This window comes from Crinia signifera, chromosome 5 (genome assembly GCF_055691185.1).
Source record: "Crinia signifera chromosome 5, ASM5569118v1, whole genome shotgun sequence".
Taxonomy (NCBI): domain Eukaryota; kingdom Metazoa; phylum Chordata; class Amphibia; order Anura; family Myobatrachidae; genus Crinia; species Crinia signifera.
The window spans coordinates 119,216,727-119,241,721 of record NC_139221.1 but is presented as its reverse complement, the minus strand read 5'-3'; the positions used below and the strand labels follow the sequence as shown (position 1 = coordinate 119,241,721).

At 44.4% G+C, this 24,995-nt stretch overlaps 1 protein-coding gene across 1 annotated transcript in view; it reads right to left on the bottom strand.

The window, feature by feature from the left end:
* The window catches only part of ELOVL2 (ELOVL fatty acid elongase 2), a 142,651-nt gene that overhangs the window by 13,142 nt on the left and 104,514 nt on the right, over nt 1-24,995 (bottom strand). The window contains exon 4 of the mRNA XM_083187922.1: nt 7,057-7,134. Within this exon, the coding sequence (XP_083044048.1) occupies nt 7,057-7,134 (78 nt within the window). The remainder of the gene's footprint in view (nt 1-7,056; nt 7,135-24,995) is intronic.

Below are 24,995 nucleotides of genomic sequence, written 5' to 3'. Positions count from 1 at the left end.
TGATTGGCTGGCTGTTTATCACTTTTGAAGCTTAGAGAATCTGGCCCAAAATGTATAATCTAATCTGCCTCCTATTTTGACTCTCTGCTGCTAAAATTGCATGTTAAAAAGTCTCTCATAAAGCAAGCTGCTAGATTGCACACACCGGGTGCTAATCAGCAGCCATATTGGATAAGGTATATAAACCCTCTGAGGCTGAATCTGCAATACCTTTTGAAAAAGCTGCATCTTACGCAGCGAAACGCATCAAGGCTTCCACTCCTGATCCACTATTGCTGCACCAATTCATGCAAGCTCCATACAGCATAACTTGCCCAGCCCTGCACAAAACGAGGGACTTTACTTTACCCTCCTGGGTATACAACCTCCGAACCAGCCTGTCTACAGCCAGAAACCCTCCACAAAGAAGTGTCCAGAGGTAGGGGTCGAAACCATCCCCCTGAGGCTACGAAAAGAACAAAGAGGGGTGTGCTACTGTATCCCCCAGAGGCATCACCAGGAACAGAAGAACCCGTATTGGACTGCATATTAACTGAATTGGGCCCAATGAGAATGGACATTTGCTTCCAACAGATCTGCAGCTATTGAGTGGAATCAGTGGGTGAGTATGCCTCAACAAAACGTATTTTTTTATGTATTTATTTTGATTGCATAGTTTTATCCAATTTTATTAATGCAATGCATTATCTATATTAAAATGTATGGTACTTGTGTATTTTGGCGGCGCCCATCGCATCGCATACCATAAGGCATACGATGGTATGCGATGCGACGCGATATTGTACAATGCCATACAATTTTAAAATTGTATATGGCATACAATGCGATGCCATGCGATTAAACATTGTATAAGCACCCAAATGCACCCCCACACCCCCCCCACACCCCCACTATAAACGTGAACCCGAAGCGTGGCGGTACGCGTCCTCCGACCTTTTCATACCCCCACTATCCACGTCGGCGTGGAGTTGAGAATAGAAAGTGTAGCGAGCCACCGAGCCCGAAGCGTGGCGAGCGCAGTGGATACCTGTGAAGCACGCGAGGGGACTCCGATACCTGTAAAGGTATCCGTGTCCCCTCGCTGCGCTCACCACGCTTTGGGCTCGCTGCGCTCACCACGCTTTGGGCTCCACGCCGACGTGGATAGTGGGGGTATGAAAAGGTCGGAGGACGCTTACCGCCGCCCCTCGCGGGCTCGCTGCGCTCGCCACGCTTCGGGTTCACGTTTATAGTGGGGGGGGGGGGTGGCGTGGGGGTGCATTTAACATTGTAAGCACCCATAAGGGTGCTTATACAATCTTTCATCGTATAGGGGCCAAAAATCATCGGGTGCATGGCATGCGATGCGATTCGATTACAACATCGCGCGATGGAAATCGGGGGCGCCGCTATAATACACAAGTACCAAATGTATTAACCAATTAATTCCGGCGATCAGCGCTGTTACAGTGCTATATAACGTTTGGCCCATGGTGAACATAAAATAGCCACCACACATCACAACTACCTGATTTGCTTGTAGCCTGCCTGCCTTTTCTTACTCCAAAAGTCCACTTGCCTCTCCTCTAATAACCAACACACCTGAGCTGCTGTTCTTTTTTTTTTACTTCAGTGTCCAGCGCTACAAACAGTATTTTGTATGTAATACAATTTGAAATGTCTGTCCCAAAAAATCCACTGCCTCAGAGAACATTTCTTATGATACTAGAGGAGGCGGTGGCTATTCTGTGAGGGACACTTAGGAGTAAATTTACTAAGATCAGAATTTTTATTTATTGCCAAGTGTATCAGATTATTTTCCATTGGCCACAACTTAAATGTTATCCCACATTTAACACAGCCAATCAAGAGACATAACCATTTAAAAACACAATCGTAATAATGTGTTATGAGATATAGGGGGTATTCAATGTGGGGTCACGGCATGAACAAGCAGGTGGGATTCAATGTCATTTTTTAGAGGGAAAGGGGGAGGGGGATGGCGACCGGTGCACAAGTAGGTATTACAAAAAAATATTATATATATATATATATATATATATATATATATATATATATATATATATACATTGACCTATGATTATATATATATATGTTCCACAATAACTGATGTACATCATGAGGAGAATCCTCTGTTGATTTAGGAGTGTGGAGGTGCACCCAAGAGAGTGGCTATGGTTTGTAAAGAAAAGGAAGGAAAGACTCTCTGTTTTTTGGGGCACTCTTTAACTACAGATTACGTAAGGTAATCTCTACGTATCTTGATTGGTCACAAAGGTAAGTATAAGGTAAGGCGGGTTACACACTGTTTCACCTGTTAGTTGAGTAATAAATTTGCAGATTAACGCCTCTCAAGATGAGGGTAAATGTCTGCAAGTGGAAAAGCAGTGCCTGTAGTATTCTGGTAACAGTAAATTGTTCTTACTAGTTCACAATGTGTAGGGGAGACTGGGGGACCCTGTGAGGGGTTCCCCACGTTCTCCTTTTCGGAGTGATTTTCTTAAAATATAGCTTTTAATCAAATGCTTTAAAAATTGGACTAGACAGACATATAACTAGACTTGGACACACATACATAAATGACATAAAAGAACGACAGTGTACGTTTGTTGGTCTCCGTGGATCAAGATCTGGTGCCGTCACCCCTAAATGGATTTCAAAAGAGGAATTTTAATAGCGGTAAGTCTCAACCTGACTCATCCGTAACATGGAGGATATTTTCACCATGTATTTCCTACGTTTCAAAATAAAGGCAGGGTGATATGCCTGGCTAGCAGTCTTGTATAATTTTATCTTTATAGCAGTTCATTCTACAACATAGAATACTTTCAGTTGCCACGGAGGGCGTATACGTACACAATTTCCTGTCCTAATACAGATATAGAAGTCACACTAAATAGTGAAGTTTAGCTGAGTGCATATGTTTAATACCAATCTACCCGCAATTTCATGGTGCTCTCATATTCATTGCACCCAGTATCTGGTATCGGCATTTATCATATTACATTCCAATAGTACAGCAAGTCAGTAATATCAAGACGGTTGTGATAATCCCTCTGAGGGAATTACTCAGACTCTAGCCGGCAGCTTACCACATAGCTCAGATCCGGCATCTCCACATAGAAGTAACAGGCCTTCGGTGGCAGCGGTTGACTGCCCGGGCATCACGGGCCCCACGGTGGACATTTGGACGCTCACGGTGTGCCTACCGCAGCGGCGCCCAGCAGGGTCAGAGGCATCTATTTTAGACCTCAGCCGGCAGCAGCCGCACAGCCCAGATCCGGCACCTTCATACTGAGTAACAGATCTCCCGGAGCAGCAGTCAGCTGCCCGGGCATTAAGAGGGTTACTAGTTCCCTAAAATTATCATATACCTACTTAATAAGTCATCTTTAAACTATTCTCCTAAACTTTTTTTCCTTACTTACTCCTCTCTGTCTCGGCTGGATCCTACCTGTTAGTATCGCTCATCCCCCACCTCTGTAGCTAGTCACAAGTGGAGGACAGCAGCATACTACACCAGCACTTTCTCTCCCCTCATCACTTCTGGGGCCACTCACCCAGCCTCTATCCCTAAGTGTTTCCTTGCACTGGAATTTTTTTCTCAACAGGGGAACACTGGGATGGTATCGGGCAGCAGTACCCCTATTTACTGGATCCCTATCTAGGAATCCCCTTGCTGTGCACACAGGCCCGCTCACCCGCAATACCCAAAGGGCCCACCTAAAACAAACTGGTGGCAGCCTGCCAGCTGTGTTGAAAACATCTTCTGAAGAAGGGGGACCTCTTCAGATAATTCTATGTACTAATTCCACTCTGGTCACATGGTATATATAGCTGGGCAGCAGCCGCCTGTCACGCAAGGGCCCCCAGAGCCAATCACCACTTCTCTGAGACCTAGAGGGGAGGTGCTCCCCCACAATACCTACAAAGCCCACTCAATTATTTTGGTGGTAGCTGACCACAGGACTAGAGGGACCTGCCAGACGGGAAGGGGGACCTTCCCTGGACTGACCAGATCTCACTGCCTGTCTGTTGAAGGTATATAAAGTAGGTTTGGGAACACCTCACACTACCCTCATAGGAACTTTCAGATTACTCTACACCCTATCATCTCTTCCTCTAACCCCTATCCCTGGAACCCTATCACTGCCCATATCAGGAGCAGAATTAAACTCCTGGCTACCTGAGACAGATACCCCTCAGAATTATCACAACCGTCTTGATATTACTGACTTGCTGTACTATTGGAATGTGATATGATAAATGCCGATACCAGATACTGGGTGCAATGAATATGAGAGCACCATGAAATTGCGGGTAGATTGGTATTAAACATATGCACTCGGCTAAACTTCACTATTTAGTGTGACTTCTATATCTGTATTAGGACAGGAAATTGTGTACGTATACGCCCTCCGTGGCAACTGAAAGTGTTCTATGTTGTAGAATGAACTGCTATAAAGATAAAATTATACAAGACTGCTAGCCAGGCATATCACCCTGCCTTTATTTTGAAACGTAGGAAATACATGGTGAAAATATCCTCCATGTACGGATGAGTCAGGTTGAGACTTACCGCTATTAAAATTCCTCTTTTGAAATCCATTTAGGGGTGACGGCACCAGATCTTGATCCACGGAGACCAACAAACGTACACTGTCGTTCTTTTATGTCATTTATGTATGTGTGTCCAAGTCTAGTTATATGTCTGTCTAGTCCAATTTTTAAAGCATTTGATTAAAAGCTATATTTTAAGAAAATCACTCTGAAAAGGAGAACGTGGGGAACCCCTCACAGGGTCCCCCAGTCTCCCCTACACATTGTGAACTAGTAAGAACAATTTACTGTTACCAGAATACTACAGGCACTGCTTTTCCACTTGCAGACATTTACCCTCATCTTGAGAGGCGTTAATCTGCAAATTTATTACTCAACTAACAGGTGAAACAGTGTGTAACCCGCCTTACCTTATACTTACCTTTGTGACCAATCAAGATACGTAGAGATTACCTTACGTAATCTGTAGTTAAAGGGATTCAATGTCATGCCTGCCGCGGGGTGAGAAGGGGCCACGGCCACGAGAAGTGGCCTGGAATCGCAGAGCTGCGGCCGGGAGCTCGGTAATTCCAGGCCGTTCTGCAAGATCCCCTGCTCCATGCTGTCAAGGAAGACAGCATTAAATAAGGCCAGGCGGCAATCTCCCCTGACGGGAGATGCTCGACGGTGATTGACTATCCCCGTTAGATTCCAAGATAGACTTCCAATGCTGTCTAAGCTAGACCAGAGGGAAATTTAATTGATTGCTTGTGGAAAATTTCTGTTCTTATAATGGGTCATTTGTGCCACCAGTATTCTATATCGTCTGGCAGTCGGCAACAGCAGAAACAGCTCATGGGCAGGGTGGGAATGATAACTAGTGATCCTTTCCGCCCGCTTCCTGATTCTTGCCGCATAAGTATAGTTGACTGATGGAAGATTTGACCCTATGATTTTTTTTCATGATGGTTCTATGGAAAAGGGGATGTTACCTATAGCAACCAATAAGAGTCTTCTTCTATATTTTGTACCTTCTAGGAGATAATAGATTGCGTCTGATATGGGCAACTGATGTTGGTTGCCCATACCAACATCCCATCTTCAATAGAAGTCCTATCTTAGTAAATAAACTCCTTTGTGGTTCACGGCAGTGCTGAGTGGTAGCAGCAGCTGCAGATAACCCGTGACATTGAGCAGGTGCTGTGTGGCAGGAGAACCCACTGACAATGAACAATGACAGTGTGGCAGGAGAACCCCCTGACAACAAACAACTACTGTGTGGCAGGAGAACCCCCTGACAATTAGCAGCTACTGTGTGGCAGGAGAACCCCCTGACAACGAGCAGCTACTGTGTGGCAGGAGAACCCCCTGACAACGAGCAGCTACTGTGTGGCAGAAGAACACCCTGACCACAAACAACTACTGTGTGGCAGGAGAACCCCCTGACAATTAGCAGCTACTGTGTGGCAGGAGAACCCCCTGACAACGAGCAGCTACTGTGTGGCAGGAGAACCCCCTGACAACGAGCAGCTACTGTGTGGCTGGAGAACAATGGACAACGTGCAACTACAGTACTGTGTGGCAGGAGAACCCCCTGACAACCAGCAGGTACTGTGGCATAATTAAAAAAATGTGGTGTTGACCAAATCTCACTTAGTGAGATTGGACCAATTGGCGCTTGACAGTAGTTGTTTTTACAGTACCTAGCTGCTGCTCTAAAACAGGATGGTCAGGCCTGTATGATAAAGCAAAAAAAAAAGAAAAATTGAGCAGCGCTGTTTGTTTAAAATAACCAGATTGTTGGGTCTATCACAATAATTTATTAATACATACTAAATGGATGGTATGCCAGCAACATAAAACAAATCGATGATGTAAACAAATAAATGAATATTAAAATTTGCTCAAATTCATATTAAAAATACTGAATTTTTAATCTGGTTGAGTCCTATGTGGAGCAAATATTTACATTTTTGTATGTCTATAGTGTGGAGAATTTTTTTTATGCTCGCACTGGAAGCCAAAATGTCTAGAATTGGCCTTGTTGCCCACCTATGTCTCCTGTCTGTTGTATCGTATGTGACCCCCCCTTGTCTATCATAGCTGTCTTACTACTGAAATTATCTGCATAGCCTGTTTATTGCACAGTAGTGTCCCATTCTCATGAGACTGCTGAGCAGCACAGTCATTGCACGGTCCTCACAAAGCTTCTGAAACTGTTGGTCCATAAGTGGTCACAAGGATGGGAAAATATCCAGTATAGTGATGTTGTGTTTCCTACCTCTGTTACCCATATGGCTATACTACTAATAGGGATTGACAAGATGTGGATACTTTGATATTCCCACCCTTCCAATGAGTAACAAATATGTGCCAGTGCTCTGTTGTAGCTGCCGCTGTTTGCTGGGGCAAATATGGTGGTGTCACAATCTGCATATGATCACAGTTTGTTTTCTCTTGTTCCAGAAATGATTTAAATGTCATTGATTACGGTTGTTTAATAATGCAATTTCTTACCCGCACGTCTGCTTCTCCAGCACTATCCAGGTTCTGGCATTGTAAGTTATAGCGTCCTTCCCAAGTTGAAAGGATGAGCTATAAGAGAGAAAATCTGATTTTATTCATTCTGTGTAACCTATATGAATGCAGATTTCTATGGCATAACGTGATTTCAAACCGTTACCAAAAATTCCCTGTGATTGATTGGTGTGTACATTTAAAATATTAATTTTGAAATTAACATAATTTATATTGGATGCATTAAAGCCAGAATGTGAATTGTGCTTATATTTCAATCATCAGAGAAGTAGTCGGAGATCTCGTTTACTAATCTAAAGGAGAAAAATCGTGACCCATCCATTATTGTTGAGCTCCGAATAAATTATCAATGCAACAGTACTTATAGAGCAAATATGAAATATACATTTGTTATATGTTGATAAGCGTACAGAGTGATATTACACTATGCACTTTTGAAAAGCAGCATTGCCTGATTGCATACCATTACTTATTTTATTTTTTGGGAGGATGGTAACAGTCTTCCAGGTTGCCAAGGCTGAGAGAAGACCATTTAAAGACCTTTTGCAGTTAAATTCTTAAGAACGGTGGACTCCGCCATGGGTCAATTACTGTATGGGGTGTAGGGGAACATGAATGATATGAAGTATTTGTGTAGTTTACATTCTCTAGCACACAGGAATCCCTAAACCTGAAACATGTTCTGAGTACAAAAATAAAATTAGCATGTTGCACAAAGTAGCTTTGTCTGTGTACTATGTGAGGAAACGACAATTATTCAGGGGGGGGAAAAGTGTATGACCTGAATGTGGCTGGCTTTTGTCATTGTATTGGCTGGCTGACGACCTTTGGCACACAATGCATTGCTCGTAGATACAGCTAGACTGTTAATATGGAGCAGTACTTGTTCATGCTTTGCATATAAGCACCAAGGGTGGCTGTTGTCAATGGGAAGAATCAAGGACACTGAACCAATGCTAAATGAGGTGTATAAAACATGCTTAACCCTTTGCGTGACCAGGGAATTTGTGAAAACTGCTAAGCAAAACTTTTTTTTAATTAAAACTTTAAGTGCCAACGCTGCTGTGAGATCCTCAAAATATCCATTAAAAATGCCAGCGCCACTCACAGCGACTGTTCTCTTTTTGGTTGTAATATTTAACTAAACTTAAATTACTTTGCTTGGCTGTATTTGTATCTATACTAAAAGAACAGTCGCTGTGAGCGATGCTGGCGTTTTTAGCGGATATTTTGAGTATCGTTTACAGCAATGTTGGCAAGCAAAGGGTTAAGAATCTCATCCACTCTGTAACCACTCTCTAAATACTACTTTAGTGCAATATCTCAACACTTATTTATTTGCCATTTATTGATTAAATCATTAAGACTTTCTCACCTTCTATCAACTTAACACTAACACATATCCCACCACCAGGGCCCCATTAGCAATAAGAAACACATTAACTGGATTTTTTTAGTGCTGATGGGAGTCTAAAGTTCTGGATTAGGCCAGATTCAGTGTGCAGCTGTTAATAAATGTGGTTTAATTGATATGCCTGGGCTAATCAATTATAATCTGCGACTTGGTTCCAGGCTCTGTGTGAAAGAATCAACCTGGGTCTTGCATCCACTACCTGGCTCGGAACCAGGGCTATTACCAGGTCATGTCTGAAAAGCCGTTAGCTTTTGGCTGGCTCAGGAGGCGTATGGTGATGACAACACCAAGCGCCCTGTGTTAGCAGTATTGACCTCTTGGTACCCAATGGTGGTGTGAAAGGAGCAAGCATAGCTGAAGTCTTGGCTCCGACCCTTTTTGTCCCTCTTCTCCCGCACTAGGGATGCTTCTAAAAATTTGTTAAGTGATATGGGGTTTCAATAAATAGCAAAAATGGGAACTTCTGATTTTACTTTCTACAGTCTGCTCACAATGTGGATCTTGAGGTTACACCGACATTTTACTGAAATGTTGTTATTACTAAAGATTTCTGTTTTATGAGTGAAAAGATTTAGTTTTTTATAGTGAGCTCAACTGCTTTTTAAAAAGGAATTATTTCAGTGCAGCATGAAATGTCCTTGTTCGTAGTAGTAATTAAACAGCGTCACCTCTAGACCTCCTTCCTGTTCGGAATCCCCATTATTACAGCTCATCTTCTCACCGCCAGAGTGACACGTCCTTGAATGTGACTGGGGTTTTTCCACAAATAACTGAAGCATGAGAAAATGAATACTAGCCATGGCATCTTGCCCAGCTCTTATACCTTTGTAACAAGCTGGCGTTTGTAGTGCTAGGAGGATTGCCAGCATGGCATAAAACTTAGTGAGATGAACCATGTACTTAGCTCTGCAAATAATGACAGGGCAATGTATTTTTTTCATGCACTGAAGTTGAAATGAGGCCCAGAGTTACATTGACCTATGAAACAGTAGCTGGTTCTTAGAAAGCTGAGCTCTGTAGTGGTAAATGAGGGACTGCAGCATGTAGCTTAGTTTATTATTATTATGTCTGTTCATATTAAAGTAAGGGAATAAGAAAAACTGCTGCTTCATAACAGTTGCAAATACAGTAGAGCAGAGGTCAGCAACCTGGCATTCTAACTGCTATAGAACTACATATCTTAGCATGCCCTTTCACAGTTTTGCTGTTAGGTCATTATCAAGCTGACAGGGCATGCTGAAATGTGTAGTTCCACAGAAGCTGAAGTGCCAGAGGCTGCATACCACTGCAGTAGAGCAATATCCTTCTGCTGTACTGCCCCACCACACCAGGGCATGTATTTATGTTCTGTGCCGGCTGACTTGCCGACAGTCGGAATTCTGACTGTTCAACTGCTTAACAGATGCAATTCCGACCAACAGGGGCTATTCTCCCTCATGGGGTCCATGACCCCCATAGAGGGAGAATAGCACTGTGTGGAGCGAAGCAAGCAACAGTGCCCACGAGGGCTCAGTTGTGCACCCGTTATGTCCTATTTGCATCCGATAGGTCTGTGAATGATGGTATTCACAGACCTATTATGTTGACTGTGCAGCAAAGCAGATGCCTGTTTCACATACAGTAATTACTGACTGTTTCAGTGAATTGGCTTCCTCACGCCTGCATGGGGCCGAAAGAATTGCCTTCTATTTTTTGGTGGCCAGTGGTGGCATCTGATTTTCAGGAGCCTCACAAACGATCTGGGAGGGTAGGTGAGTGTTTAACATCTGCCTGTATTCATGGGCTACTAACTGACAGTGGGGCAGATGTATTAACCCCTTCCCGACATTTGACGTATATATACGTCATGGCCGGGATGTACTTCCCGACACATGACGTATATATACGTCATGACTTCAAAGTGCCACTGCGTCTCGAGACGCAGTGACAGAGGGACGATGTCTGCTGTCCCTGACAGCAGACATGTCCCTGCATGCCCAGGGGGGGCTGCGATGCCGCCCCCCCGTCGGCGATCGCTGTGATTGGCTGTTCAGTGTGAACAGCCATTCACAGCGTTTTCCTGTGTTACTGGCGAATCAGACGCTCGGTAACACAGGTGTCAATCACCGCCGGGCGTCAGGGGGCATGAGGGGGTCATCGGTGACGACGACACCTCACCCCACCTGCCCCCAAGGCTGTGATTGGTCCGTGGGACCCACGGACCAATCACAGCCAAGGCGCGTGATTTAAACTAACGGTGACTGCGCTGCAGACGCCATTCCGGTCTGGAATTGCGTGCAGAGCGGTCACCGTGCCAATCTGTCGTGATACATACCTGATCCTTGCCTGAAACTTACCTGATCACCGCTGATCACCGCTGGTAGCGTGCTGCCAGCAGCTGGATACTTCCTGGATCTTGTGACTTCTGTGTGTGCTGCTGCAGCAGTGTCATAGAGTCACAGATCGTGAGAGATAGGGACAGAGAGTGATAGAGAGTGATAGAGAGTGATAGAGAGTGATAGAGAGTGATAGAGAGTGATAGAGAGTGATAGAGAGTGATAGAGAGAGATAGTGACAGAGAGTGATAGAGTGTGCTATATTTTGTGTCTGCTACCCCCCCTTTTGTGCTGATCAGTATATCTGTGCTGATCAGCAACTTTTTGGGGGTGCAGGGTTTTTTTTTTTTTATATATACCTGTCAGTTGCTGCCAGTTGCACTGTCAGTTGCACCAAAGGTTGTGCACCTGCTGCCCCTCACTGGTAATCAGTGTCGCATCACTGATCAGCTTTTTTTTTTTTTTTTGAGGGTGCTGTGGGGTCTTTTTTTAATTTTTTTTTTTTACACACACTGTGATTTTGTGGGTGTCCTGTGGCCACTGTGCGCTGATCAGTGACGTACATCACTGATCAGCTTTTTCGGCACAGGGTTGATCTATTTTTTTTTTTTTTTTGATCAAATTCCTGTTGCCTTTGAGCGCTGTTCAGTGACGGACGTTACTGACCAACATCTGTGCTCAATTTTTGGCGCAGGACCTTTTTTTTTTTTTTTTTTTTAACCCCTTCAATTTTTTTTTTTTTTATTGGGATCAAATTCCTGTATAAAGTATTTTTTTTTCTGCACTACATACACACTACACACTACATACCCCCCGTGTTGAAATAAAGTTTGTACCCCCCCTACACTATACACGTGTTGAAACATTACACTTACAGAAACACAAAAATAAAAATGGCATCCCAAATGTCATCCCAAATGTCATCCCAAATGTCATCCCAGTCATCCAGAAGAATGTATTCAGCGGAGGAGGCATATGCCATGCTTGCCTCTGACTCTGACACAGCCAGTGATGCAAGCGGGGAATTTGAAGGATTCGCCTTAAGCTCCTCTTCCTCCTCTGTTGATGAGGGACCCCCTCAAAGACGCCCCCGTAGAGCAGCTGAGACCCCCCCCCCCAAATGATTGATCCCGTATGGACCCCACCACCAGACAATTTTGAGCCCCAGGTTCCTGAGTTTTTGGCCATCCCAGGAATCCAATTTGATTCAGCAGGTCTCAGAGAAATTGACTTTTTCAAATTATTTTTCTCTGATGATTTTATAAATTTAATGGTGGACCAAACTAATTTATATGCCCAGCAGTTTATTGCTCAAAACCCCACGTCATCATTTGCTAGGTGGACCCCTGTAGATGCAGTAGAGATGATGACGTTTTGGGGTCTGGTGTTACATATGGGCATAGTAAAAAAGCCAGAAATTAGGCAATATTGGAGTACAGATGTTCTGTACAGCACCCCATTTTACCGTATGGCCATGACTCGGGCTCGTTTTGAGATAATCCTTAAATTTTTACATTACACCGATAATACACTGTGCCCACCCAGAGATGATCCCACCTTTGACCGGCTATTCAAAGTCAGGCCGGTCATTGATCATTTCAGTGCCAAATTTGCAGAGATGTACATCCCTGAAAAATTTATTTGTATTGACGAGTCCCTTATACATTTTAAAGGAAGGGTTAAATTCCGCCAGTACCTTCCCAGTAAGAGGGCAAGGTATGGCATAAAAATGTATAAGCTGTGTGAAAGCACCTCAGGGTACACCCACAGGTTTAGGGTATATGAAGGGAAGGATTCAAGAATTGAACCGCCAGAATGCCCCCCCTCCCTCGTAGGTGTTAGTGGAAAAATTGTCTGGGATTTAGTGCACCCCTTCCTGGATAAAGGTTATCACCTCTATGTGGATAACTTTGACACTAGCATCCCCCTGTTTAAGGCCCTTGGTTCAAGAGGTACAGCAGCTTGCGGTACTGTGCGTAAGAACCAAAGAGGCCTCCCAAAAACGCACATTGCCCAAGTAATGAGAAGGGGTGAAAGCAGGGGAATATGCACCGAAAATATGTTGTTGGTCAAATATAAGGACAAGAGGGATGTCCTTATACTGACAACAATTCATGGAGACAGTACCACCTCCATCCCTGTACGAGGTACCAGTACCCACACCTCAAAACCTAATTGTATCCTAGATTACAATAGGTACATGGGCGGAGTGGATCTTTCAGATCAGGTACTGAAGCCGTACAGTGCCCTGCGGAAAACAAAAATCTGGTACAAGAAGCTGGCCGTGTATATCATCCAGATGGCACTGTATAACGCTTACGTGCTATTCCGTTCTACCAGCCAGAGGGGGACATTTATGCACTTTCAAGAGGAAGTCATAAAGGGCCTAATATTTAGGAACCAGCAGGCAGAGGGCCCCAGTACTTCTAGTACTGGCCCCCGTATTGTACCAGGGCAGCATTTTCCTAACGAAATCCCCTCCACTGCAAGAAAGGGCAGGACACAAAAAAGGTGCAAAGTTTGCTATAAAAAGGGAATAAGAAAGGAAACTATTTTCCACTGTGAAACTTGCCCCGACAAACCCGGCCTATGTATAAAGGAGTGTTTTAAAATATACCACACATCTATGGATTATTAGGTTCATCATTTCACCGTGCTTCGGGGGTCTTGCTAATGCCACATAGCACCCACCATTCATTCCACCAGAATCTGAGCTGCAAAATCCAAAAATCACTCCTTCCCTTCTGAGTTCTGCCATGCACCCAACTGGTATTTTTTGGTCACATATGAGGCATTGCCATACTCGGGAGAAATTGGGGCACAGATTTTGGGGTGCTTTTTCTCCTTCATACCTTCTGAAAATGAAAAATTTTGAGCCAGAACTGCATTTTTGTGTAAAAAAATGTAATTTTTCATTTTCACTGCCCAGTTGTATCAAAATTGGTGAAACCCCTGGGGGTTTGAAATGTACACTATACCCCTAGATGAATTCCCTGAGGGGTGTAGTTTGCAAAATGGGGTCACTTGTGGGGGGGTTCCACTGTATTGGTGCTTTGGGGGTCTTGCTAATGCGACATAGCACCCACCAACATTCCACCAGAATCTGTGCTGCAAAATCCAAATATCACTCCTTCCCTTCTGAGTCCTGCCACTTTTTGGTCACACATGAGGCATTGCCGTACTCGGGAGAAATTGGGGCACAGATTTTGGGGTGCTTTTTCTCCTTCATACCTTCTGAAAATGAAAAATTTTGAGCCAGAACTGCATTTTTGTGTAAAAAAATGTAATTTTTCATTTTCACTGCCCAGTTGTATCAAAATTGGTGAAACCCCTGGGGGTTTGAAATGTACACTATACCCCTAGATGAATTCCCTGAGGGGTGTAATTTGCAAAATGGGGTCACTTGTGGGGGGGTTCTACTGTATTGGTGCTTTGGGGGTCTTGCTAATGCGACATAGCACCCACCAACATTCCACCAGAATCTGTGCTGCAAAATCCAAATATCACTCCTTCTCTTCTGAGTCCTGCCACTTTTTGGTCACACATGAGGCATTGCCGTACTCGGGAGAAATTGGGGCACAGATTTTGGGGTGCTTTTTCTCCTTCATACCTTCTGAAAATGAAAAATTTTGAGCCAGAACTGCATTTTTGTGTAAAAAAATTTAATTTTTCATTTTCACTGCCCAGTTGTATCAAAATTGGTGAAACCCCTGGGGGTTTGAAATGTACACTATACCCCTAGATGAATTCCCTGAGGGGTGTAGTTTGCAAAATGGGGTCACTTGTGGGGGGCTTCCACTGTATTGGTGCTTTGGGGGTCTTGCTAATGCGACATAGCACCCACCAACATTCCACCAGAATCTGTGCTGCAAAATCCAAAAATCACTCCTTCCCTTCTGAGTCCTGCCATGCACCCAAATGGTATTTTTTGGTCACATGTGAGACATTGCCGTACTCGGGAGAAATTGGGGCACAGATTTTGGGGTGCTTTTTCTCCTTCATTCCTTGTGAAAATGAAAAATTTTGAGCCAGAACTGCATTTTTGTGTAAAAAATGTAATTTTTCATTTGCACAGCCCAGTTGTATCAAAATTGGTGAAACCCCTGGGGGTTTGAAATGTACACTATACCCCTAGATGAATTCCCTGAGGGGTGTAGTTTGCAAAATGGGGTCACTTGTGGGGGGCTTCCACTGTATTGGTGCTTTGGGGGTCTTGCTAATGCGACATAGCACCCACCAACATTCCACCAGAATCTGTGCTGCAAAATCCAAAAATCACTCCTTCCCTTCTGAGTCCTGCCATGCACCCAAATGGTATTTTTTGGTCACATGTGAGACATTGCCGTACTCGGGAGAAATTGGGGCACAGATTTTGGGGTGCTTTGTCTCCTTCATTCCTTGTGAAAATGAAAAATTTTGAGCCAGAACTGCATTTTTGTGTAAAAAAAATAATTTTTCATTTTCACTGCCCAGTTGTACCACAATTGGTGAAACCCCTGGGGGTTTGAAATGTGCACTATACCCCTAGATGAATTTTCTGAGGGGTGTAGTTTGCAAAATGGGCTCACTTGTGGGGGGTTCCTAAATTTTAGCATCTTATGGTGCCTAGAAACCTACATGGTGCCTAAAAAATAATCTCATAAAAAGGAGGCTCCAAAATCAAGTAGGTGCTCCTTCTATTATGAAGCCTGTGGTTTGGTCAACGTGCACACTAGGGCCACATATAGGATATTTATGAAAACAAAAGAATTGGGGGAATCAATTTTTAGTCACATTTCTCTAGTAAAATCTACTGTGTTCCTTAGAAAAATGTATTAAAATTGCAAATCTGCAAAAAAAATGAAATTTTGAAATTTCACCTACACTTTGTTTTAATTCCTGTGAAACACCTAAAGGGTTAACAAACTTCCAAAATGCTGTTTTGAATACTGTGAGGGGTGCAGTTTTTGAAATGGCATCATTTATGGGGGTGTCTCACATACAAGTCCCTCAAAGTCACATCAGAACTGAACTGGTCCCTAAAAAAATCAGTGTTTGAAATTTTCTTGAAAATTTGAGAATTTGCTATTCATATTGTAAGCCTCCTAGTGTCCAAAAAAATTAAAAGGAAGTTGAAATAATGATGGAAACATAAAGTAGACATATGGTCTATGTTAGTTATTAACTATTTTGAGTGGTATGATTATTTGTCTCACAAGCAGAAAATTTAACATTTAGCAAATTGCTAAATTTTCCATTTTTTTACGACATTTTGGTATTTTTCACAAAAAAACACAGACTGTATCGACCCAAATTTACCACTAATTTGAAGTACAATGTGTCACGAGAAAACAATGTCAAAATCACTGGGATAAGTAAAAGCAAAAAAAAGTTATCCCCACTTAAGTGATACATGTCAGATTTGAAAAAAAGGGCTTTGTCAGGAAGGCAAAAACTGGCTGTGTCAGGAAGGGGTTAAGCCCCTGGCCAAGAGATAAAGTGGAAGGAGATATTGCGCCAGCCAATCAGCTGTGTTTGAGATATGACAGTTGTGAGTTGATTGGCTGGTGTGTTATCTCCTTCCACTTTATCTCCAGTTTATCTCTTCACCAAGCTTAATACCTCTGCCCCAATGACTTCACTACCAATTTTGTGGCCAGGTATGTTGAGCAGGGGACTGATCAGTGAGTGTATAAGTATATACTGTATTATTTGTGCAGAACACTTACCAAATTGCTGGGTCATGCAGGTGGCTGGTTAAGCATTTAGGTGTGTACCCAGCAGACTACATATGCTCTCCCAATATTCCATATTTCACTGACATCTACCCTTATGTTACTGACCTATCCATTGTCCCAAACCAAATTGATTTGCATAACATGAATTAGGAATTCTCTAAATGACAATACAACTTGATCTGAAAGGTTATATTGAGTGCTGCAGCGGAACAGTGTGCTTATACAGTATATTTTCTCTCCACTTCATTTTGCCTTATTTTCCCATCATAGCAAAATTTTATAGAATGTGCTAAGTGTTATCTGGACAAAAGCATATTGAATTAAAAACAGACCCAGAGGTCACTTCATTGTGAGACAAATGTTTGGCCAATAGATGCATTTTTAATGGAAAGCTTTTTATGCCGCACAGAAATGGAACACATTGAGCCATTTTGTCCTGTGCGCTGTTCCAGTTGTGTTTATTACAAAGGCACAGTAAGATCTTTGGAAATGTCATCCCTGCATAACTCAGCCACACACAGAGTACTCTGTAAAATTAGTACTGTGATTCAAGAGCTACAAGGAAATATCCAATCTTTGATTCACACTGCTGAAAATAAAACCATTTTGTTGGACCTTCAAATCTGAGACAGACATTTATTTTTTACTGTAACAGTTACATTGTATTAATATGTATAATTTACATGAGTTGCTGTCAGTGCTATTTTTCAGCAGAAACTCCGTTCATGAACCTCTAATTAAATATGACATCATCAGGAACCTGTTCTGGGCCAAAATGTACCTTCCATCAGGTAAGTTTTATTTTAAAGTCACTTGTGAGTGCCTATGTTTCTAAATACAATATATACACATCTCTCTCTCTCTCTCTCTCTCTATTAAGCGCCACCCGCCGAAACCCCCCTCTGCTAACTAATCCACTCACTATAATGCGAGGGGATGTGTACTCGAACAAATCCCCTTGCATACAGCCAAATCATTTCATGGTTTTTCTCCCCTTCGATAATAAGGCTTTATTTCTGCCACTGATCGTGGGTGTTCCCCTGCTCCTGCCCCCTGGAGCAAACAGACCGGCGAGTGTGAAACTCGCAAACCCCAAACATCTGAGATGGGCCTGAATTCGGTCTACTACAAGCAGTTCTGAATCGGTCCTTAAGTTAGAAGTGACACATGTAAAAGTTGGGCATCAGGCAACAATGAGAAGTAAAAGGGAACTTAGTCAATGGGTGGAATGTACAGAAGGGAAAATAAAGCTGAAAACTGCTTTGTCCATTTGTGCCAATCTCCGCAATGTAATTGATTGCAGTGGGGAACGCCATCTTTTGCTGGTGTTATCCAATAGAAACTGTTTCTCATCACATCTTCCCTTGTGAGGGATCCATTTGGATACATCCCAGCAGCCACCGTGCCCCTTTGCACATGTGCAATGTTACTCTTGAGTCCTAATCCCGGAATTCTCAACATCCCAAATAGCTCTTATTGGGAAATACTAAGCGTATATATAAATACATATGCGATTAATATTAATGCTAATGCTGCAAGTGACCCATATGTACTGCATTGTGGTTGCAATACTTAGTATATCTTAAAAGGACAAACTTTGTGCACAATTTATTTTGTGTTCCACCAATTTTAGTGGACATGGGCACAAACTAACATTATGGGCTTGATTCAATTCACAGTACTGTGAATAGCTCCGAGAGGGAGCTCCAGATGCTATTCAAATCAGCGTTATACTGAAGAATGCTGGTACTCGTGGGTGATTAGTCGTGATAACTGCCATGTTCTCACTTAAGTGACACCCACGATGCTGCGCAAGGTCACAAAACCGCAGCACCAATCTAGTGTTTTTTGGATATTTGCTTGAACACCAAGCACTGGGAGCTCCCCCATGGAACTGTTCACAGCGCTGTGAATTGAATCGACCACAACGTACTACACATTTAAAAAAAAAATGAATCTCCATTCAGTTCTATAAACCTAGACACTTGATTTGACAAAGACTGATTAACTGAAATGGTAAATTCATGTATTGCTTATAATACTGACATTTGTACATTTCTCTTTCAATGGTCCTGGTGACACAGCTCAACACTGGGATGTAGGAGGGTCCGAAGGAGCCAGGCACCTATCCTAAAGTTTTAGAGGGTAGGCTCCTCCCCTACTGCATCCCTGGACTCTTCAGTTCGTGTTAGGTGCCCACTGGAGTGGGTGCTATTCTAAAGGGCTGCAGGAGCAGCCGAAGAATTAGAGTAGTTAGGGGATTTTTATTGTTTTATTAACTTTTACCCTAGCTAGGTAGGCACAGTGTGAGGATTCTCATAGTGAATCCTCACACTGCTAGCGCAGCAGGAGCTGACAGAAGCGCGTCCTGTCAGCTCACTGTGCACAGGGGAGACACTGTCTGGTCTCCCTGTGCAGCGCTTATAGCCTTTTCCAAAAGGCTGCCTGGGCTCCGGAGTACCCTGAAACCGGCTCCACATTTAGGTGGGGATCATGGGGGACAGGCGCTCCGTGATGGCGGCGGCCATTTTATGCGGAGCTTACACGCTGAGCTCCTAGATGAGAGGACAGCAGCGTTGTGACAGGCATGTTCCAAGTGATCCCCAGTTGAGGGGGAGACACTGGAACTAGGAAATCCTACCTGAGGAGCGGCTGGCTGGGGGTGGTTGGCGCCAAAAGGTCACGGACCCCGCAGCAGCAGGGACCTGTGGTCTCTTCCTTCACTCTGACTTTGGCGCCTTTCAGAACGCTTGCAGCGGAGCTGAGCTGGCTTACTGATCCTGGCAGAGTGACTTGGATTTCCTGGGCATCGCTTCCCCGCAGTTGAAACCAACAGACAGATAAGTGATTGGGTGCATTGCCTCTGTATAAACGCTTGTACATTGTTTGCACTGTGTATACTGATAGATATACATTTATCACTTGCATCATGTCTGAGCATCAGGCTGTGGTTTTGGGGGAGGGAGCCCTTAGTGCACTGAGCGCGTGCAATGTTTGCACACAAAAGTTTGTCCCTGAGCAGATGGCCAAGGGGGGCTTATGTATTACTTGCGCTGATGTGAGACCCATGGGCAGTGAACCCCATAGGGCAGAGCAGGTGGAACCTGCGTGGGCCAGGGCCCTAGGCAGGTCAGTTAACGCTTTGGTGCAGCTTTTGGACAGGCAGAGTGATGGGCTGGTAGAATCACAGAGACCTATGCCATCATCTCAGCAGTCGTCTGGCTCCTTGCCTCTTACCCAGGCAGATCCTGCGCTGATTCAGGTGATGCAGGATACTGCAAAAGGGATCAACAGGTTCAGTGAAATGCTGGACAAAATGGATGATGTGGCAGGGACCCCTAGAAGGTCTTATGCTTTGACTACTGTGGTAGATGAGGAGGAAGGAGAGTATACTGACATCCCCTGGGATCAGGGTGATGATGTGGAAGAGAACTCTGCTGCTGGTATAGAGGATCTCATTGTAGCTGTGAAGCAGGCTTTAAAGCTGTCTGTGGAGGATAAGACTCCTGTTAAAGGTGTTTTTAAGCGACAGCGGAAGGAGGCTGTTACTTTTCCTTCAGATGAGGGGTTACAGGAATTGTTAGAAGGGGCTTGGAAAACTCCTGATAAGAGGCTACAGATGCCTAAGCGATTCCTTAGTCTGTACCCCATGCCAGAGTCTCATGCGGAGCTCTGGGAAAAGGTCCCAGTTGTGGACGCTTCAGTGGCACGTTTGTCCAAGGCTACTGTATTACCAGTACAGGGCGGTGCAGCTTTCAAAGATTCTGTGGATAAAAAGCTGGAGGGTAACCTCAAGGCTATCTTTGAAGGGGTGGGGTTTACCTTACGGCCCCTTATTGCTTCAGCCTGGGTCTCTAAGGCCATGATAGAGTGGGCTGGTGAATTATGCACCATGCTGCAAGCTGACCCTGGTGCGTTACTGCTTGCAGAAAAGATTAAGGCAGCTGCAGAATATGCAGTGGAAGCAGAGGAGGAAGCTATTAAAATGGCAACCAGAGTGTCTACAGTCTCGATTAATGCCAGGAGAGTGCTTTGGCTTAAAGCCTGGGAAGCAGACAATGAGTCCAAGAAGGCTCTGGAAACATTAGCCTTCAAAGGAAAGGTACTTTTTGGTACCGAATTAGAGGAGATTATAAAGCAGGCCACGGGCGGCAAAAGTACATTCCTGCCGGCCTCCTCAGCAAAGCAGACGTCCAGATTTTCTGCTTTTAAGCCGTCCTTTCGGCCCTCCCCTAGAGGTGGTGCGTCCTTTCGAGGACAGTCTTTCAGGGGAAGGTTTCAGTCCTCTAGAGGCAAGACACAAAAGTCAAAATTTGGCTCTTTTCACAAGAAGCCTGCCACAAAAGGAGAGGATAAACCCTCTGCATGACTGTCAGGGGCTTCGCCCGACAGTGACAAAAGTGGGGGGGCGTCTCACACTCTTCAGGGACGCTTGGGCTTCTCTAGGCCAGGATGCCTGGGTGTTAGATATTATAACACAAGGTTACAAAATCCCTTGCAGAGGGCCGCCTCCGAAGAGGTTCATCCCCACATCCTTACCAAAGGAGGCACGGCTTCGTACAGCTCTTGTGAGAGCAGCTCACTCCCTTTTGGAAAAAGGGGTGGTTACACCAGTCCCCAGGGCAGAGTGGAAGAAAGGCTTTTACTCCACGCTGTTCCTGGTGCCCAAACCAGACGGGTCTTTCAGACCAATACTAAATTTGAAATCCCTAAATGTTCATTTATGGGTAGACCATTTCAAAATGGAGTCCCTACGGTCAGTACTCCTGAGTCTGGACCAGGGAGAATTTTTGGCGTCCATGGATGTCCAGGACGCATATTTGCACGTCCCTATACACCCGGAGCATCAGACCCTGTTGAGGTTTGCCATAGGAGACCTGCATTTACAATTCCGGGCGTTACCCTTTGGGCTAGCAACCGCGCCAAGGGTATTCACAAAGATAATGTCAGTGATGGCGGCGGTGCTGAGGCTCAGGGGAATCACAGTAATACCCTATTTGGACGATCTCCTGTTCAAAGCAGAGTCAGCAGCCATGCTGCAGAGTCACTTGGCAGAGGCCATCAGTTTTTTGCAGGCTCACGGCTGGATTTTAAATCTGCAAAAATCTCAGTTGGTACCGTCACAAAGGCTCCAATTCTTGGGAGTCATACTGGACACCCATCTTCATCGGGTATTCCTCCCGGAGGTAAAGGCCAGGGATCTGGTCACCCTAGTCCAGGAGATTCTCAGGGCTCAGAGCATTTCAGTATGGAGGTGCCTCAAGCTCCTGGGGAAGATGGTGGCATCATTCGAGACTCTTCAATTTGCCAGGTTCCACTCTCGGAGGTTCCAATGGAACATTTTGTCAGCCTGGTCAGGAAACACTTTGACCATGAAATCCGAGATGATAGTGCTGTCTTCGGACACTCAAGAATCCTTGAAATGGTGGACAGAAGTAGATTCCCTTCAGTGGGGTCGGTCATTACAGACCTGGGACTGGTTGATAGTAACTACCGACGCCAGTCTCAGGGGCTGGGGGGCAATAGTCCTGGATCTCAGGCTTCAGGGCCTGTGGACGGCAGAGGAATCAGCGTTACCAATCAACATCTTGGAGCTGAGAGCTGTCTGGAAAGTGATTTCCTTGGCGGGAGACAGGTTACAGAACCTCCCTTTGAGGATTCAGACCGACAATGCCACAGCTGTGGCGTATCTGAATCACCAGGGAGGTACACGCAGCAGATTGGCCATGTGGGAGGTGTCCAGAATCTTCCTATGGGCGGAACAGAATGTTCCAGCTGTATCGGCTATATTCATTCCAGGAATAGAGAATATAGAAGCCGACTTCCTGAGCAGGGAGGAGCTCAGGGAAGGGGAATGGAGCTTACACCCTCAGGTGTTTCACCAAATCACTTCGATGTGGGGAACTCCGGATGTGGACCTGATGGCATCCAGGGTCAACCGTCAAGTGCCCAGGTTCTATGCCAGAACAAGGGATCCACTAGCGGAGGCAGTGGATGCCATGACTATTCACTGGCAGGGAGATCTCCTTTATGCATTCCCACCAGTACCAATGTTACCGAGACTTCTGAAGAAAATACAGGGGCAGAAGGTTCCAGTGATCTTAGTGGCCCCAGATTGGCCAAGGAGGTCCTGGTACTCGAGGCTTCAGAGGTTGTCTGTGGACTCATGGCGTCTACCTCTGAGACCAGACCTTCTAAGACAAGGCCCATTCAATCACCTGGATTCAGATCGATTGATTTTGACGGCCTGGCTATTGAAACCACCATTTTGAAAAGAAAAGGGTTTTCTGAGGCAGTAGTACAGACGATGATAAAAGCCAGAAAAGCTGTATCTTCGGCAAATTATTATAGAGTCTGGAAGACTTACATTCGATGGTGTGAGAGAAGAAAGGCTCATACATCTCATTTTAAGCTATCAAGAATGATGGAATTCTTACAAGATGGTTTTTCATCGGGGCTAAGCCTTCAGTCACTGAAGGTGCAGATTTCGGCCTTGTCCATCTATTTTCAGAAAAAGATAGCCATTTTGTCGGAAATTCAAACCTTTTTACAAGGAGTATCCAGGTTGAAACCTCCATACAAGCAACCAGTAGCACCTTGGGATCTATCACTGGTTTTGGAATGCCTTCAAAAGGCACCATTTGAACCTTTAAGGTCGGCTGACTTTAAGTTTCTCACGTGGAAGCTAGTGTTTTTGTTAGCAGTAGCATCTGCTAAAAGAGTTTCAGAATTGGGAGCTTTGTCATGTAAATCTCCCTTCTTAATTTTTCATGATGACAGGGCTGTTTTAAGAACAGTGCCTCAGTTTTTACCGAAGGTGGTATCTACCTTCCATTTAAATCAGGAGATAGTTCTACCTGTGTTTCAACCCCCAGAGGGTTCTAAGAAAAGGGACAAGTTGAGAACTTTGGATGTTGTGCGTGCCTTACGCATATATGTGGACAGAGTGAAGAGTGTCAGGAAGACTGACACATTGTTGGTATTGTATGACGTACACAAAATTGGTTGGCCTGCATCTAAGCAGACTATTGCTAGGTGGTTGCGGTCTGTGATAGCCTTTGCATACACCAAAGTGGGTAGACCAGTACCGGCCAAAATAAATGCGCATACCACCAGGTCAGTTGCCACCTCTTGGGCGGTTCGACATGGGGCCACAGCTGAGCAGGTTTGCAGAGCTGCCACTTGGTCATCTGTTCACACATTTGCCAAATTCTATAGATTCCATGAGTTCGCGTCGGAGGACGCATCATTCGGGCGAGCAGTGCTGAGAGCTGCAGACCTGAGGGTACCCTCCCAAAGGACCGGCTCTGGAACGTCCCAGTGTTGAGCTGTGTCACCAGGACCATTGAAAGAGAAAAAGGGATTTTTGTAAGAACTTACCGTTCGAATCCCTTTCTCTGATATGGTCCTGGTGACACAGCGATCCCTCCCTTACGCTCAGTAAGTATGCCAGAAGTTTCATGATGTTCATGTTAAAATGGTTAAAAGTTAACAGTTTCTGTTATAAAATGTGCATATAATATGTGCAGGCGTTTGTACTGAGTTAATGTATTCCAGTGGCTTTGAAAGATTGAACTGAAGAGTCCAGGGATGCAGTAGGGGAGGAGCCTACCCTCTAAAACTTTAGGATAGGTGCCTGGCTCCTTCGGACCCTCCTACATCCCAGTGTTGAGCTGTGTCACCAGGACCATATCAGAGAAAGGGATTCGAACGGTAAGTTCTTACAAAAATCCCTTTTTATTTCTTATCAATGATAGATTCCCTAATAACCTTACATGACTGCATTTGTGTACATAGGTGGAGTCAGTTTGAGGAAAATACAAAGTGAAAAAAGAAGTGTGTTAGTCCCTCCCAGTGCGCACTAGGCTGCCAACGGAGTAAATCCCTTCAGGTGCCCTCACACCTGTATAGGAAAGTGCAAAAAAGGAAAGATTGGCATAAGCCCACTATCGGTGCCACAAATTAGGAGAGGAGATGTAATAGGAAATGTGCATCCCTTATAGAGGAGTACCGTTCCTCTTCTCCGTATATGTCAATCAGGGGTTAACTGAAATGACAGCTTGATATTAGGCTGTATCCTGGGATGTGGTCTTGTTCTCAGGGTATCCCGTCCGGTGTATATGTAAAAGATGTGCAAAGGAAATGCATATAGTGCAATAATCCTTTTATTTAGATAAAACACATATACATGTACACAGACATAAAAAACAAGTGGGCAATGGTGAGAGAGATAGGAAGGCAAAGTGGTCTGTAATTACCAGATGTACATGAGAATCCCTTTTTGGGGATATTCTCATGTATGGCATGGAGTGAAGGGGTGGCGTCTGGTACTGTGCGGAATCAGTCCTTAAAAAAGTCTCCTCTGCTGGCAATGATGACCTCAATCCTCCATAGTCTCTGCCCGGCCCAGTGAACCAAAGCATTTAAATTGCTAAACTGGTAGACACCTTGAAAAAGATTGCAGTTTAGTCA